Below are 17,416 nucleotides of genomic sequence, written 5' to 3' on the forward strand. Positions count from 1 at the left end.
TACATAATAGACTATTGACAGTCATTATAAGCAGCTTGTCTTTTGCCGTTCCATTAACAAAATGCTTACGTGCCATACTGCACACACTTTACAGCTTAGGCTTTGCACGTTTCATTTGGTTGACGTAAAACCTGAGAATCAGATTATCGAACTCAAGTGCCCACAATGTTTAATAGCTGCATGGATTTTTCAAGCCTAGTGATCACTTTAATGGTGCCAGTTCTTTTACAGGCTAAAGACGGCCTTTCTCACAAATAGGAGCAGAAGTATGTTTTGCCATAAATAAGACCCAATATCTCCCTGTTCATGGTGGCATAATTTCTCTCTACTTTTTTCAGATGATATATTAGCTAAATGATGTGCATCCCATTAATCTTTTGACATAAAACACTCCCACATGCCTGATTACTCATGTTGTAAGCTTAAAAGCTCCTTCATACTCCCTCCCTTCTTGAGCAAATATGTGAATGGCCACACTATTCAGTGAGCAGACTGCAATTCCACGTCTGTGTGAAATCTTGGGAAATTTTGTATGGCCTCTACGATCTGAGGCTTCTCAGACTCCAGCTAAGCTGATTACATGTCCCAAATACTGTACCATCTCTAATATGAAATTACTCCTCCACACTCAGCATCAGATGCTCTGCACACCTTGTTTTGAATGTTCTGGTATGGTTTTTGAAAACATAATAATGTCTTCCAAATAAACTATACATTGTTTCAGTTTTAATTTTTGCAAGAACTTGGTTCTTACTTTTCTGGACACCATGGCCAATAATTCCCATAGGAACACTTCTCATGCCATTTGCTCTGCCAAATGTAAGAGGACTTCATTAACAATGTCACTGTCCAGCTGCTTGTAGACACTAACACTGAGCTTCTGAATTCTCTCTACAAAACTGTTGATTCTCCGTGCTTCTGGTAAACTCGTATGCAACTGTGCCCTGTAGTAAGTGCAAGCATTTTTTTTCTGTAATTTTCTGACAGGCCTTCCCTGATCTCCTCAAATATATGGCCATCCCCTCTGCTTCTGACAACACACGACGTAAGATTTAACATTGTCTGTCAGTCGTAATTGGGTCATCCGGAACAGTTTATCTTCCTACCAACACCCCAGATTCGTGGTTGTCAGCAGGTTGTCTACAAATGCCAGAAAAGTTCTCTCCCGATCAATAAGGTATCTCAATCATATCGCCTTTCAGATAAACTTTTTGGCCAAGCAATGTATTTATGACAATTAGCTGATTGCATAGTGCAAAACAAAAATCTTTGATTCCTTCAGTTGGCATGTAAACTCAGATTTTACTTATATACGCTGTACTTACTGTCGTCCATAATTGTATCCCTCTTTCAACCTCAAATTTAAAAAAAAAAAAAAAGTGATGTACCCTATACACTGTTTCACAAGTTCTAAATTTTGATCTAATTGTTGCAGCAGCTGAGAATCATAATAATTAAGTATATTAGTCAATCTACACTCATACTCATAGATTAAGGATAATGCTGATACATGGTGAAACAATGCTCTGGTGTGCAGTTTGTGGGTTTAAATCACCTCAAAGTAGGACCATGCGGTGCATTTGACCTGCGGTCGTCGCACAGTGGTGCTGGTAGCAGTCCACATACGCAGAGGTGTGTTGGTGCATGTCAGAGTATGGTGCAGCGAGTAAGTGTGCAGACGTTTTTAGGCATGCTAATGGTGACTTGTGTATTGAAAATGGCTCAAAGAACACACATTGATTACGTTATGAATAGTAGGTGACTGGAGGCTGGTCAAACACAGTAGGTTGTTGCACATACCCTCCGTGTGCCACTTAGTGTGATCTCAAGATAATGGCACTGATTCTAGCCGACAGGAAACATGTCCAGGCACTACAGTACGGGTTGTCCAGAGTGTACAACACCACAAGAAGATCGATTCTCACAATCAGTGCCCACAGATGGCCACGGAATACTGCAGGTAGCCTTCCTCAGACCTTACCACAGCCACTGGAACAGTCATCTCCAGACGCACAGTCTACAGATGACTGAACAGACATGGTTTATTCACCCACAGACCTGCAAGGTGTATTCCACAGACCCCTGGTCACATGAGAGCCCATAAAGCCTGGTGTCGAGAACACCGTACATGGTCATTGGAACAGTGGTCCCAGGTTATGGTCATGGACGAGCCCAGGTATAGTTTGAACAGTGATTATCGCTGGGTTTTCACCTGGCGCGAACCAGGAACCAGATACCAAACCCTTCATGTCCTTGAAAGAGACCTGTATGGAGATCATGGTTTGATGATGTGGGGTGGGATTATGATTGGTGCACTTACACCTCTGCATGTCTTTGACAGAAGTACTGTAAAAAGTCAGGTGTATCGGACGTCATTTTGCACCAGTAGGTCCGCCTTTTCAGGGATGCAGTGGGTCCCACCTTCATCCTGGTGGATGATAATGCACGGCCCCACCGAGTTGCCATCATGGAGCAGTACCCCTTCAGACCTAAACCCCACCTAGCACATCTGGGAGGCTCTCGGTCGACGTATTGCTGCACATCTTCAAACCCCTATGACACTTCAGGAGCTCCAACAGCACTGGTGCAAAAGTGGGAGGCTATACCCCAGGAGCTGCTCGACCACCTGATTCAGACTATGCCAACCCGTTATGCAGGCTGTGTACATGTGCATGGTGATCATATCCAATATTGATGTCGGGGTACGGTGGTGTTTTGTAACACATGAGTTTCAGGACAGTTTTCTTAACTTATCACCAATACTGTGGACTTACAGATCTGTGTCATGGGTGTTCCCTATGTGCCTATGCTATTAGCACCAGTTTTGTGTAGTGCCACGTTGTGTGGCATCACGTACTGCAATTATCCTTAATTTATGAGCATGAGTATAGATGACTTTATTTGAAAAAATCCGCAATGATAACAAATTCTTTTAGGAAATCTATTACTTGAATTGATAAAAATCTAAAATCCTGGAGAAAGAACAGTCTTGATTGTACAAAATGATCAAAACTTTTCTATATATTTTATTACCAGTTCATTGCAGTTGCTGCTGTTCCCATTATGTTTATAGTGAAAATGCTAGAGCTTTCATTGCCATGCATTATTGAGATCCATGTCTTCTGCAAACCATCACTAGATGAAACCAAGTTCTATCAGTGATATGGAGTAGCACAAGCATCCATCACCTTTACAACTACTTGTATCAAATTTTGACAACCATCTAAACTGAGTGACATCAGTTCTGTTATTGATTAAAAAAACTGCTGTCTGTGTTCAGCAGCTTCCTAAATATTACTGAATGTTTATTGTTGCCTCCTTCTTCCAAAAGGCTAAACCTTGTCTCTGCACCACAGCTTCCAATTCTCAGCAGTCCTCTTCATCCCCATCCATGAAGAACTTCCCATTACGCTGATCATATTTGTTAAACAGCATGTTGTCAGTCATCCCCTCATTTTCTTCCCTACAGGCTGGCCTTCAGAAATGTTTTGCAAAAGAATATTATATTTAATCAAGTGTCCAGTGAGTTCTGTTTGGCCTATAACTTTCAGTAGGCCTATCTTCTGTCCTGTTTCATTTATTGTGGCTAATGAAGATTAGTTTGAAGGTAAATAATGATATTTTGTTTATATTTTCTGTTTTCATTTCTTTGTAATGCAATTCATTGAACTTTTTTGATGCACCAATCCCATCCTCAGTAGTTCTATAATTTCCATTTATTTGATGCCAATGTGCTCAAAGTTCCTTTGAAATCCGCGAAGAATCTTTCCTTCCTGCCAAAGTGGAGGTAGCTTGTCTCTGATCTTTGATTCAGTGGAAAAAAAAACATGCAAATAATCAAGAAAATTGTTCTACTATAAAAATGATTACCATGGCTAAGGTATTGGTAAAATCACTGCCTGTTAAAAACGCATTCCTGTCACAGCCTTTTCAACTTATTAGGCTGCTTTTCTAGTCAAGCTTTTTGTGCTATGTGTGTGTGTGTGTGTGTGTGTGTGTGTGTGTGTGTGTGTGTGTGTTGGGGGCGGAGATGATGACTAACGTTTTTAAGTACTGACTGATTAGTCTTGTTCTCTCTCTCTCTCTCTCTCTCTCTCTCTCTCTCTCTCTCTCTCTCTAGGTTACAAAACGTAACAGTTGCACCAGTTATCAACAAGTGGGCGCAAGAATGTCGTACCTTGAAATCACAACACTTCAATCTAGTTGTCTGTGTACTCGTACATATGCATAGAAATAAAATATTGTAGAGTGACATTAATATGCAAATAATTCATCAGATTTACATTCTTTGCCTCTAATATTTAATAAACTAAGCTGTGTGCTAATAAATGAACCTTATTTTCAGGTTAACTTTGACCAATGGTTCTCAACAACACTTACGCAGGAGCTTGGAGTACGTGATGGAAACTATCGTATCATTAGGCGTCGAGTGGTATGGTTGATTGGTCAGTGGCTGAGTGTGAAACTATCACCAGAACTGCGGCCTGCTTTGTATGGCAACACATTACCACTATTACAAGCTGGGGAGGACATAGCTGTCAGGCTAGCTGCTTCCAACACTTTGAAGCTTGCCATAGATGACTTTGAATTCATTTCTGAACAGTTCCTGCCTTTCCTTGAGCCAGCCTTTTCACTACTGTTTGCATTGCTTAAGGAAGTCCATGAGTGTGATACAAAGGTTAGCAAACATGTTTTGTTTGATTGATTGTAATTAATTGTGATACTTTAGAATGGCAACATATTTTTATATGAAGTAGCATATGTATTTGGTGAGTGCGCGCGCAAGAGAGAGTGAGAGAGAGAGAGAGAGTGAGAGAGAGAGAGAGAGAGAGAGAGAGTGAGAGAGAGAGAGAGTGAGAGAGAGAGAGAGTGAGAGAGTGTGAGAGAGAGTGAGAGAGAGTGAGAGAGAGAGAGAGAGAGAGAGAGAGAGAGAATGATATACTGTAATAATAATCAGAGCAATATAAATACTCTTTCACCAATTAAAAATTAATACACCTGTAGTTTTCATAATTGCGTAAGCAGGTACAAATTATTAAGACCAGCAAGTTTATTGCCGTATGGTGACCATTCGCTTCAGCATGTGGCTCTGCTGCACTAGTAGTGATCTTGTAGCAGTCATTGTGAGAAATTGACACTTAATTTCTTCTTTTGAAGATAAAAAGGTCAACAAGGGAAGGATTTAACCCCTTCCCCCTCTCCCCCTCCCTCTCCCTCTGCCCCTCCCACCTCTCCCCTCCCTCCCCCCCTCCCACCTCCCCCTCCCCCCCTCCCTCCCTCTCTCTCTCTCTCTCTCTCTCTCTCTCTCTCTCTCTCTCTCTCACACACACACACCACTGTAGAAAGTTCCAGAGTGGTTGCAGGGAGCACCACATGTTGTTCTTGTTTTGTCAACACTCTGGGAAAGGATATGTTATGTGAGGAAAGTGTGCAATCTTTAGTTGCAGATAACACACTTTCCAAAGAAAAATTGCTCAATGAGCTGAGTATTATATAGTGTTGTCATTGATTCAAGGAATAAAAATTATACCATTGTGACTCAGTTGTAACCCCAGTCAAAAAGTATCACATTTCTTTTGAAGAGTTTTCAATAAGTGCCGTAACTGAAACACTGTAGCTCATCACCCTTCAATTGAATTGCAGAAATTTGCAAAATATTAGTAGTTATTCGTCTGTATTGTTTATTATTATTTAATGAAAGCAATCTAGTAGTTCATTAAGTAGAATGTCACATGTAGTGAAGAATAAATATATATTATTATTGACAAATAACAGGGTTGCCACAAGTTCCGGAAATCATGGAATATTAGGGAATTTCAAATGTCAGGGAAATATCAGGGTAATTTGAAAGGAAAAAAAAAAAAAAACCACTGGAAAACTTCTTCTTTTTTTGTCACAGTAGATGAAATGGTTTGTTTGCTGAGATGTTGTGCATTGTCACTGGCTCGGCGCAGCTGAGTACATGGACCGCTTCCTACTCCCTCATTCTTACTGCTTCTGCCCTTCCTACCACCCCCGTGAGCTTGCAGTCAGTGCTGCCACCACTTCTTCAATGAGATGTAGGGTGGCATTTTTTCATGCTGCGCTGCAGGCAGAGGTCATTTGTGCACAAGTCGGGGGGGGGGGGGGGGGGGGGGGGTGCGCATGTGTGGGTGGATGTGCGCACGCACTCTCTTGTTTTCTGGCAGAAGCTATAGCTGAAAATTTAGTAGTGAGGGGTGTGGTGGTGGTGGTGGTGTCAGCGTCCACCCCCCTCTCCCCCCACACACCCCTTGTCTGTGGCTCAGTGGTAATCTTTACGGGGAGTTGCTACCTGTCCCATTATTATTGATTCACAGATGTTTTGCACAAGTTATTTGTTACATGGATTGGTCACGGTGGTATGTAAATAGCTGGCCACGTGAGTGGACTTCCACAAACGGCCAAAACCATAGGTCATTTCTGCGGGTGTGTCTAATGGATTGGGCCTGCCAATCTGAAGCCCGTCATTTTCCACTTACATGCAGGCCCTGCCCATCAGATCTAGTCTCTCTGATCTGGCCAGAAGCGAGGTCTGTTTGTGTGGCATATTTTCAGGGTTTATCCAAGAACCCAAGACTGCGGTGCTCCTTTGCAGGCCCGAGGCTAAGGGTGATCAATTTAAGGAATTGCAACTGTCTCACCACAAGTACATTTTACAGTGCAGTTTTTTATAAACATTTTATTTATTCCAGTGCACTTTGCCCCTCGAGAATAATTTATATATTAGAAAGTATGGACAGCAGGAAGAAGAAAATTGTGGCAGTCATTGGCAGTTCGTAAGTAATGTACTCGCATATTCCTCACATAATACCTGCAAAATAATAGACATAACACAGTGGGTAATGACTGACAATAACGAACATAGCAAAACTAACATTTTATTGGTGGTCACCTATAGTGTTGGTTTACACAACTTTTCCCTGCCTTAGACACTTCTCTCAAGAAGCCTACTTTTTTTCTGGGGTTATATCTTAAATCACTGAAGGTATTTTAAATCTGTCTTGCAACTCCAAGGAAATGGGTTCTATTTTCAACAGATGTGTTTCATTGTATTAAAATAAAATAACAGTGGTCCTCGTGAAACACACATACCATTTGCTTGCTTTCTCCATATAAAACATTTAATTACAAAAGATGTTGATGTTAGTAGTTTAGATTTGTGCTCACACAGGGGAGAAATACAGAAGTCCTTACCCCCCCCCCCTTTTTTTTTCCCCTGTGCTTACCCTTGATGTCTCAAAATTTGTCAAGGAAAAGTGCTAAAACTTCTCTGGAAATCAGGGAATTTCATTTGGGGAACTTGTGGCAACGCCAAATAATTATTGACCTAGAACTGAGGAAGAATGGGTGCGAATATAAAAAATATAGGATGTTAACTATAATGTGATACTAGAAACTAATGTGTGAATGTTGCAGATGCACGTTCTGTATGTCCTGTCATTTATGGTGGAGCGTGTCGGTCTCTCCATCCGGCCTCACGCTGGTGCTTTAGTGCAGTACTTGCCGCTGTTGTGGGAAGAATCCGCTGATCATAACATGCTGCGCTGTGCCATTGTGTCTACCCTTGTGCAGCTAGTGAAGGTAAGAGTTGTAACTAAAACAAAATTTTGACAATATTGAAATACTATGTCCATACAGTAACAAATTTTATAGTTCTGTAGGCACACAAAATGTATCACAAAACTGCTAGGAGGAAGTAATTTGAAAGAGAGGAGTGCAGAGCAATATAAATTGATAATATAGTCTTAGAAAATGCTCAATAATATTGTGTGGTGGGTATTACTTAAGGTCCACACAATTTTCATCATAATTGACCATCTGCCAAAAAATTAATAAACTTTTAAGGCTTTAATCAAGAATAACTGTGATCTTAAATAAACAGCTTTACATTCTCAAGGTCTAAACTTTTGGAAAGAACACTTCTGCTTTGAAAAAAGGATGCTGCCCCCACAGTTTCAATGTATAGCTGTTGTTTGTCTACTATTAGTAGCTAAATATTTGCTGGATTACAATGGTACCAGGTACTTTCAAAGAAAATATATTCTTACACCTGTAAATACCGACAAGGAGAGGTCTCCAGTGGTGGGAAGCTTTTTGAAACAATGTATACAGTGATGTAGTTTAAGGTCCAATGAATCACATTCTGCAGCCATTCACCCTGGTGGGCCCTCGTTTGCAAGTAATAAATGGAAAAAAAATTCAGAATTTTGCATGCTGCTCTGTAACTGTAAAACTAGTAACAATATACTGACAAGTTGCACAGCATTAAGATACTGACCTCACATGCACATCCACATGCAAAAGGTTGTTGGTTTGAACCTTGTTACATGCTTTGAAATTTTTTTGTCTTAGGTCTTTATCCAAATTACTTTGATTATTATTTTTGTTCAGTTAATTGGTTTAAATATAATTTTTTTTTCTCTTCTTTGCTACCCCATTTTAGTTGTAAAATGTAATACCTAATTTGCTCTTTTTTTCCTACTTGGAATCCTTGTTCCTGTGATTTTGATGGTTGTCATATATTAACTTCTGTTTAATTTTTTTCATTTTATCATCTTATATTTCCATCCATGGTATTGCATCCATTATTTCTATTTCTCATTTTGCTTGAATCTTGTTTTACTTACTATCTCTGCTTTCGTTTAAATCGTCATCCACGTTATTTTGTCCATAGAGCAATAAAATTTATGTTTGAAATGTTTGCCTAACAATTACTATCCAAAAATATGTACATTTTGTAACAAAAAATTCATTCTTGACACTACTACACAGTCAATATAAATAGATTATTTAGTCTTTTGTTTTTTAACCAACTGAAGACATTGTCAAGTGTTCAACCTTTATAATACATAAGCAAAAATAATTAACTTCACATGCGCAAAGATTCCAAGTGGAAAAAGAATGATAGGAAGAAAAAAATATGTGCAATTGATAAGTTAATACATTGATTGAAATGGCATGACAAAGAAAAACAAACAAAAAATTGTATGTAAACCTGTTAATTGAATAATATACTGGTCAAAGTCATTTTGATTAAGATTTAAACATACAAAATTTTAATGTAACTGTTAAGATTTGAGCCTATAACATTTTGCATGTCGGGCAGTACCATTCCTTACATACTTACTAATTTTGAAGTTATACAGTATCATGCAAATTCCAATTTTTTTTCCATTAATTAGTCGCAAGTGAGGGCCTGACAGTGTGAATGGCTGCAGAGTTGATTACTTAGCCCTTAACTTGTGTCACCATGTAGATTGTTTCAAAAAGTTGATCCCACTACTGCAGGCCTCTCCTTGTTAGTCCTGCTTACAGTACATTACTAAATGTCATGTAGTTTTATTATAAACGCTACTCCTTGCAATGTCCCATGACTGTTGTTGTTGTTGTTGTTGTTGTTGTTGTCTTCAGGCCTGAGACGGGTTTGATGCAGCTCTCCATGCTACTCTGTCCTGTGCAAGCTTCTTCATCTCCCAGTACCTACTGCAACCTACATCCTTCTGAATCTGCTTAGTGTATTCATCTCTTGGTCTCCCTCTACGATTTTTACCCTCCACGCTGCCCTCCAATACTAAATTGGTGATCCCTTGATGCCTCAGAACATGTCCTACCAACCGATCCCTTCTTTTGGTCAAGTTGTGCCACAAACTTCTCTTCTCCCCAATCCTATTCAATACTTCCTCATTAGTTATGTGATCTACCCATCTAATCTTCAGCATTCTTCTGCAGCACCACATTTCAAAAGCTTCTATTCTCTTCTTGTCCAAACTATTTATCGTCTGTTTCACTTCCATACATGGCTACACTCCATACAAATACTTTCAGAAATGACTTCCTGACACTTAAATCTATACTCGATGTTAACAAATTTCTCTTCTTCAGAAACGCTTTCCTTGCCATTGCCAGTCTACATTTTATATCCTCGTTTTGCTTTATCCTCCTTTCAAGACACTGTCCATTCCATTCAACTGCTCTTCTAAGTCCTTTGCTGTCTCTGACAGAATTACAATGTCATCGGTGAACCTCAAAGTTTTTATTTCTTCTCCATGGATTTTAATACCTACTCCGAATTCTTCTTTTGTTTCCTTTACTGCTTGCTCAATATACAGATTGAATAACATCGGGGAGAGGCTGCAACCCTGTCTTACACCCTTCCCAACCACTGCTTCCCTTTCATGTCCCTCGACTCATAACTGCCATCTGGTTTCTGTACAAATTGTAAACAGCCTTTCGCTCCCTGTATTTTACCCCTGCCACCTTTAGAATTTGAAAGAGAGTATTCCAGTCAACATTGTCAAAAGCTTTCTCTGTCTACAAATGCTAGAAACGTAGGTTTGCCTTTCCTTAATCTTTCTTCTAAGATAAGTCGTAAGGTCAGTATCGCCTCACGTGTTCCAGTATTTCTACGGAATCCAAACTGATCTTCCCCGAGGTCGGCCTCTACTAGCTTTTCCATTCGTCTGTAAAGAATTCGCGTTAGTATTTTGCAGGTGTGGCTTATTAAACTGATAGTTCGGTAATTTTCACATCTGTCAACACCTGCTTTCTTTGGGATTGGAATTATCATATTCTTCTTGAAGTCTGAGGGTATTTCGCCTGTCTCATACATCTTGCTCACCAGATGGTACGGTTTTGTCAGGACTGGCTCTCCCAAGGCCGTCAGTAGTTCCAATGGAATGTTGTCTACTCCAGGGGCCTTGTTTCGACTTAAGTCTTTCAGTGCTCTGTCAAACTCTTCACGCAGTATTGTATCTCCCATTTCATCTTCATCTACATCCTCTTCCATTTCCATAATATTGTCCTGAAGTACATCACCCTTGTATAGACCCTCTATACACTCCTTCTACCTTTCTGCTTTCCCTTCTTTGCTTAGAACTGAGTTCCATCTGAGCTGTTTATATTCATACAAGTGGTTCTCTTTTCTCCAAAGGTCTCTTTAATTTTCCTGTAGGCAGTATCTATCTTACCCCTAGTGAGATAAGCCTCTACATCCTTACATTTGTCCTCTAGCCATGCCTGCTTAGCCACTTTGCACTTCGTGTCAATCTCATTTTTGAGAGGTTTGTATTCCTTTTTGCCTGCTTCATGTAGTGCATTTTTATATTTTCTCCTTTCATCAATTAAATTCAATATTTCTTCTGTTACCCAAGGATTTCTACTAGCCCTCGTCTTTTTACCTACTTGATCCTCTGCTGCCTTCACTACTTCATCCCTCAAAGCTACCCATTCTTCTTCTACTGTATTTCTTTCCCCCATTTCTGTCAATTGTTCCCTTATGCTCTCCCTGAAACTCTGTACAACTTCTGGTTCTTTCAGTTTATCCAGGTCCCATCTCCTTAAACTCCCACCTTTTTGCTGTTTCTTCAGTTTTAATCTACAGTTCATAACCAATAGATTGTGGTCAGAGTCCACATCTGCCCATGGAAATGTCTTACAATTTAAAACCTGGTTCCTAAATCTCTGTCTTACCATTATATAATCTATCTGATACCTTTTAGCATCTCCAGGGTTCTTCCATGTATACAACATCCTTTCATGATTCTGAAACCAAGTGTTAGCTATGATTAAGTTGTGCTCTGTGCAAAATTCTACCAGGCTGCTTCCTCTTTCATTTTTTAGCCCCAATCCATATTCACCTACTGCGTTTCCTTCTCTCCCGTTTCCTACTACCGGATTCCAGTCACCCATGACTATCAAATTTTCGTCTCCCTTCACTATCTGAATAATTTCTTTTATTTCATCTTACATTTCTTCAATTTCTTCGTCATCTGCAGAGCTAGTTGGCATATAAACTTGTACTACTGTTGTAGGTGTGGGCTTCATATCTATCTTGGCCACAATAATGCATTCACTATGTTGTTTGTAGTAGCTTACCCGCATTCCTATTTTCCTATTCATTATTAAACCTACTCCTGCATTACCCCTATTTGATTTTGTGTTTATAACCCTGTAGTCACCTGACCAGAAGTCTTGTTCCTCCTGCCACCGAACTTCACTTATTCCCACTATAGCTAACTTTAACCTATCCATTTCCCTTTTTAAATTTTCTAACCTACCTGCCCGATTAAGGGATCTGACATTCCACACTCCGATCCGTAGAACGGCAGTTTTCTTTTTCCTGATAACGGCATCCTCTTGAGTAGTCCCTGCCCAGAGATCCGAATGGGGACTATTTTACCTCCGGAATATTTTACCCAAGAGGACGCCATCATCATTTAATCATACAATAAAGCTGCATGCTCTCGGGAAAAACTACGGCCGTAGTTTCCCCTTGCTTTCAGCCATTCGCAGTACCAGCACAGCAAGGCCGTTTTGGTTATTGTTACAAGGCCAGATCAGTCAATCATCCAGACTGTTGTCATTGACTAAAAACTGTTAAACGAACTGTGCCTACTGTATTCTACGGAGCAAATGGCTTGAATGAATAATGCAAGGTTTTTCATGTTTCTCAAACATTAGCGCAATGGAAGGATCAAACAAAATGTAATTCATCAACATACATCATGGAGCAAAATTCTCAAATTCTTTGACAATGCGAAGTTGATCATTTTTAATCTGACAATGCGAAGTTGATCATTTTTAATCCATTTTAGTTTGTGGTGGAATACTTGCTATGTTTTTTTTCTGTTGTAGGGGTGAACAAACAACCACCACCACCATCTTCTTTACCTATCTACTATCATAGGTCTGTTATTTCTTGTTGGAACACTTTCGACTACCCTATCTAATTCTTCATAGTACTCATCTTTTTAATACTCAGTTGTATCTTCAGTCTGTGCTTGAACATCGATGAATGTTATATTGTACCATTGGTGTTTGATTGTGATGTAAGACATTCTTTTGTTTATGATTCTTTAACCATATTAACAATCTTGTTCATTACAGCAAAGCCGATACCAGATTCATGCTGTTTTTCATCTCCCCATAAAAAATGACACAATCATTCTCCGTGTTTATCCTTTCTCCAAGCCACCTAGTTTCTTGTAGAGCTACAATGTGTGCGTTGTATATTTTTAATTCAGATATCAAAGCCGCTGCCACAGCTGGTTTGTTAAGACTACGAACGTTCCATGACTCGAATGTGAAATCCCGTTTGTTGTGTCCATCTTGTGAATTCATGCTTCGGAGCCTAGTTCTGTTTCTTTTAAATCCGTTATCCGAGGCATATCATTAATGTGAGCCAGCATGTATAAAATACCCTAGCCACTTTAAGTGCTGCGCAGGTTACGCCTGGTGGTGGGGCTTGCCATCACAGCTTCTAAGCTTGCTGAGTAATATTTTGGGTTGCCATTTCCTAGAGAGACTGCCTTTCCCAGGCTTCAAGCTCTGCCTGCCCTGTAGGCAGTGACTGAAATTAATAACCGGTTTACAGCATTGCAAGAAGTTGTGGAGGAAAATAGTGTAGGGAAGGCTTGTTAAAAAACAAATTGGGCAAGAAAAAGAAACTGAAGAAGTGGAAATGGTTCAGTGAAAAGTATGAAAGAACAGCGGGAAAGAGGGAAGAAACCAGGATGCTGTGGTTGCAAAATGTGGAGAGTGAGGACAGGAGAGAGACCTTCAACACATTGAAAAAAGACACAGCAAGAGTTCTACGAGCAGAGAAGAGGAAATACCTAACTGGAGTCTTCGAATCTATAAAAGTGGAAAGCAGGAATAGAAGCTCAACAAAGCTGTTTCAGTATACACAGAACAATGAGAGAGGTTATCAAAGTGAAAACTTATTCATAAAAGATAAAAATCAAAACATGCTAACACAGTTGGAAGATATTCTAGCAAGATGGAAAGAGTATTTCTCAGAAATGCTAAATTGCACTGATCCTCACATAACCTTCAACTATGCAATGACCAAGAGTAACAGCAGTAATACTGACGAATACAGCATTTCAGAATAGGAAGTGGTTCACACCATTTCAAAAGTTGAAAAACAATAAACTGCAGGCGAGGACCAGATGTCTGCACAGATGTTAAGAGGATGGAAACAGACTATACAAAGAAATTTATAACTGTTTCACAGTTATCTGGAAAACAGTACCTGAAGACTGGAAAACTGCAATAATGCGCACCATGCACAGAAAAGGAAACAAACTGGATTGTGGAAATCACAGGAGAATCAATTTGCTGAGCATAACATACAAAGTTCTGTCAGTGATCAATCTCTACAAAATTAAGCCTTACACAGAAAACATTTTTCAAGTGTACCAGGCTGTATTTCAAGCAAACCATTCCACAAATGATAATCTATTTCCTCTGTGGCAGATCTTTGAGAAATACTGGGACTTAAACAAAAACATCCACAGGCTGTTCAGTGTTTTCCAGCGAGCCTATGACAGCATCCACAGAAGTAGCCTCTACAACACTGTAAGAGAATTTAGATACCCAGTAAAACTGCATGGGTGGCTCAGAGGGAGGAGTGAAGTTCAGAGGATCCATATCCTGCAACTGCCCAATCAAAACAGCCCTACGACATGGAGATGCTCTTTCATGTGTTTTCTTCAACCTTACATTATAGAAAGTGGCTGCAGTTGATATAGTTTTACTCAGTGGAACTGAAGAGAAGCTGAAGACATATACAGATCTTTCAGGCACAGTGCCAGCAAAATGGGACTTTTGACAAACCAAGAAAAAACAGAATATATGGAAATAGGTAGAGTCATAAACCCAAATCCACACGTTGAAATTGACCACCATTCTAGATTCAGAAAAGTTCATCAGTTTAAATACTTTGTATTGCACTTCAGTAGTAAAAATATCATAATGCTTGGACATAAACAAGAGAATAGCCTCAAGGTCAAGATGTCTGTATGCCCTATGCAGCCCACTCAAAAAGTAGAGCTTTGTCAATCACCACTAAGATGAGCATTTATATAACACCATCATGTGCCCAGTAGTACTATATAGTTTGGAAAGCTGGGCGCTTACCAAGAAAGAAAGAGCAAAACAATGTTTTTGAAAGAAAAGTGACGAGAAAAATCTGAGGACCTGTGTTGGAGAATGGCATGTGGAGAGTGTGAATCTGTCATCCAGAAATTAAAAAGTAGCAGACTACAATGGGCTTGGCATGTGGCTAGAATGGAAAACAACAGAATTCCTAAGAAGGCATTTGAGGGCTCTCCCCAAGCAACAAGATCATTGAGCCAACCTCACACGTGGTGGAAAGATAACTAGGGTAGGACATCGCAGCATTAGGAATCCTCACAAGGTGGAGAGAGATAGCAAGAGATAGAAGAAGACGGAAGCAGAAGTTTGATGCAGCATGTGTTCTACAGGGCCCATGAGTGCTGAAAAGAAGAAGAAGAAGGAGAAGAAGAATAATCTACATACGTACTCTTCAGGCCACCATATGGTGCATTATGGAGGGTGTCTTGTATCCTTACTAATCACTTCCTTTCTTGTTCTACTTGTAAGTAATGAGGGAAAATTGACTATTTATATGCATCCATACGAGCCCTAATTTCTCTTACCTTATATTACCTTCGTAGTCCTTACACAAAGTGAATGCGGTCGGCAGCTGGATCGTTCTGCAGTCGGCTTCAAATGCAGTTTCTCTAAATTTTCACAATATTGTTTCATGAAAAGAATGTTGTCTTCTTTCCCAGAATTCTCGTTTGATTTCACGCATCATCTCTGTAATACTTGCGTTTTAATCTAAACTACCAGTAACAAATCTAGCTGCTAGCGTTGAAGTGATTCATTGCCTTCCTTTAATTGGACCTGGTGGGGGAACCCAAACACTTGAGCAGTACTGAAGAATGGGTTGCGCTAGTATTGTATATGCAGTCTCCTTTATAGACGAGCTGCACTTTTCTGAAATTCTCACAATAAACAGAAATCGACACTTCGTTTTCTCTACTAATGCCCTTTCATTGTTGTTGCGTTTCATATTGGTTTACAACATTATGCCTCAGCATTTAATCAATATAATGTGATTTTTTAGAAACAGTGTTGTCACAATATCCCATTCTAATCAAATGCCAAACTGATCTTCAGTAACTCAGCAGGTGCAGCTGGGTGTAGTTTTGGCAGTTGATGTACTGATGATTGGTGATAAATTCAACAAGTGTTTCTCATTGTATTTTAAGTAGTAACCCCTCATTAGCCAAGAGGGTAGACTATCATTTTAATAGGAGAGTAGCAGAATTTAATTCTGGGAGCTTATAAGAGTGCTTGATATTTGCAGTTAGTGCCACCAGCAGGAAAATATGAGTATGTGTTGTTACTCTACAGTCCAATTTCAGTCATGATAGTTTTTCACTTTAAACCTCCAGCCAGTCCATAATCTGTACACATTAACATAAATAAATTATTAATATCTATACAAGACGTCTGTCTGTTTTCTACCCATTTATGAGAACATTATTCTGTGCCACACAAGCCAGATGCGACTCTTGTTACACAAAATCACTGCCAAGAGAAACTTCACATATTGGAAGTTTGTCCTCCCCTCCCCCCTCCCTCCCCCTCCCACCCTCTACCTGCCCCTCCCCCCCCCCCCCAAATCCCCCACAGGCGCGCACGCGTGTGCCCCCCCCCCCATACACACACACACACACACACACACACACACACACACACACACACACACACACACACACAATGCTTCAAATGCCTTCTGGGGGTGGGATCAATGAGGGAGGGTACTTTTACTAAGTGGTTTTTGATTCTGAATGTAAAAATGTTGTCTTCCCTGTTACATTGTTTTATTATTAACCAGTGTCAGATGCTTAAAAATATATTGCGTAACACTTGTGAGTGAAACTTTTCACTATAGCAAGTGACACAATCTTATTGATCATGAACATGAAATGTAATGTCATAAGAAATGACAAATTTCCTACTTTTAATAAGATGACAGTTCAGTATGATAATATGGGTTGTTTACAGACATGAAGTTTATCTTGTCGTATATATGTAAACTTCATGTCATGCTATCATGTCCAGGCGTCACCTTATGAAAGGCATTAAATTGGTCCTTCTGATGAAACTACAGTACAATATTTTATGACTAATTTCCACAGACATGTGTTGTCATTAATATCTCTGATTAATATGGTTGTGTCAGATGTAATATTTGTGTTGCAGTAGTGAAACTGTTTACTGAAGCATGTTTCTATAATTTTATCATATGAACATTTGAAATTATTTTTTAACCAATTGATACTCCTGAGTGATAAAATAGTTTAGCAGAAAGGTACCATTTCCACATTCAGAATCAAAAATCTACTTACTAAATATAGCCTCGTTGCCTCCGTCCCCAATGGGTATTGGGTTGACTTAATTTTGTGCATTTGTGTGTGTGGGGGGGGGGGGCGTCCTTGTACCAGAACACTCAAGAGACAAGTTAACTTCTGAAAGTTTACCTATAGTTTGGGGACAACCAGTTTAATGAGCCCCATAA

General features: G+C 39.7%; 1 protein-coding gene across 6 annotated transcripts in view; it reads left to right on the forward strand.

The window, feature by feature from the left end:
- LOC126281848 (importin-11) overlaps window positions 1-17,416 on the forward strand; it is a 181,094-nt gene that overhangs the window by 75,838 nt on the left and 87,840 nt on the right. For all 6 annotated transcript variants that reach the window (XM_049981102.1, XM_049981098.1, XM_049981099.1 and 3 more), the window contains exons 11-12: window positions 4,346-4,678; window positions 7,438-7,602. In XM_049981102.1, the coding sequence (XP_049837059.1) occupies window positions 4,346-4,678; window positions 7,438-7,602 (498 nt within the window). The remainder of the gene's footprint in view (window positions 1-4,345; window positions 4,679-7,437; window positions 7,603-17,416) is intronic.

The sequence above is a fragment of the Schistocerca gregaria genome, chromosome 7 (assembly GCF_023897955.1).
Source record: "Schistocerca gregaria isolate iqSchGreg1 chromosome 7, iqSchGreg1.2, whole genome shotgun sequence".
In the NCBI taxonomy this organism is placed as follows: domain Eukaryota; kingdom Metazoa; phylum Arthropoda; class Insecta; order Orthoptera; family Acrididae; genus Schistocerca; species Schistocerca gregaria.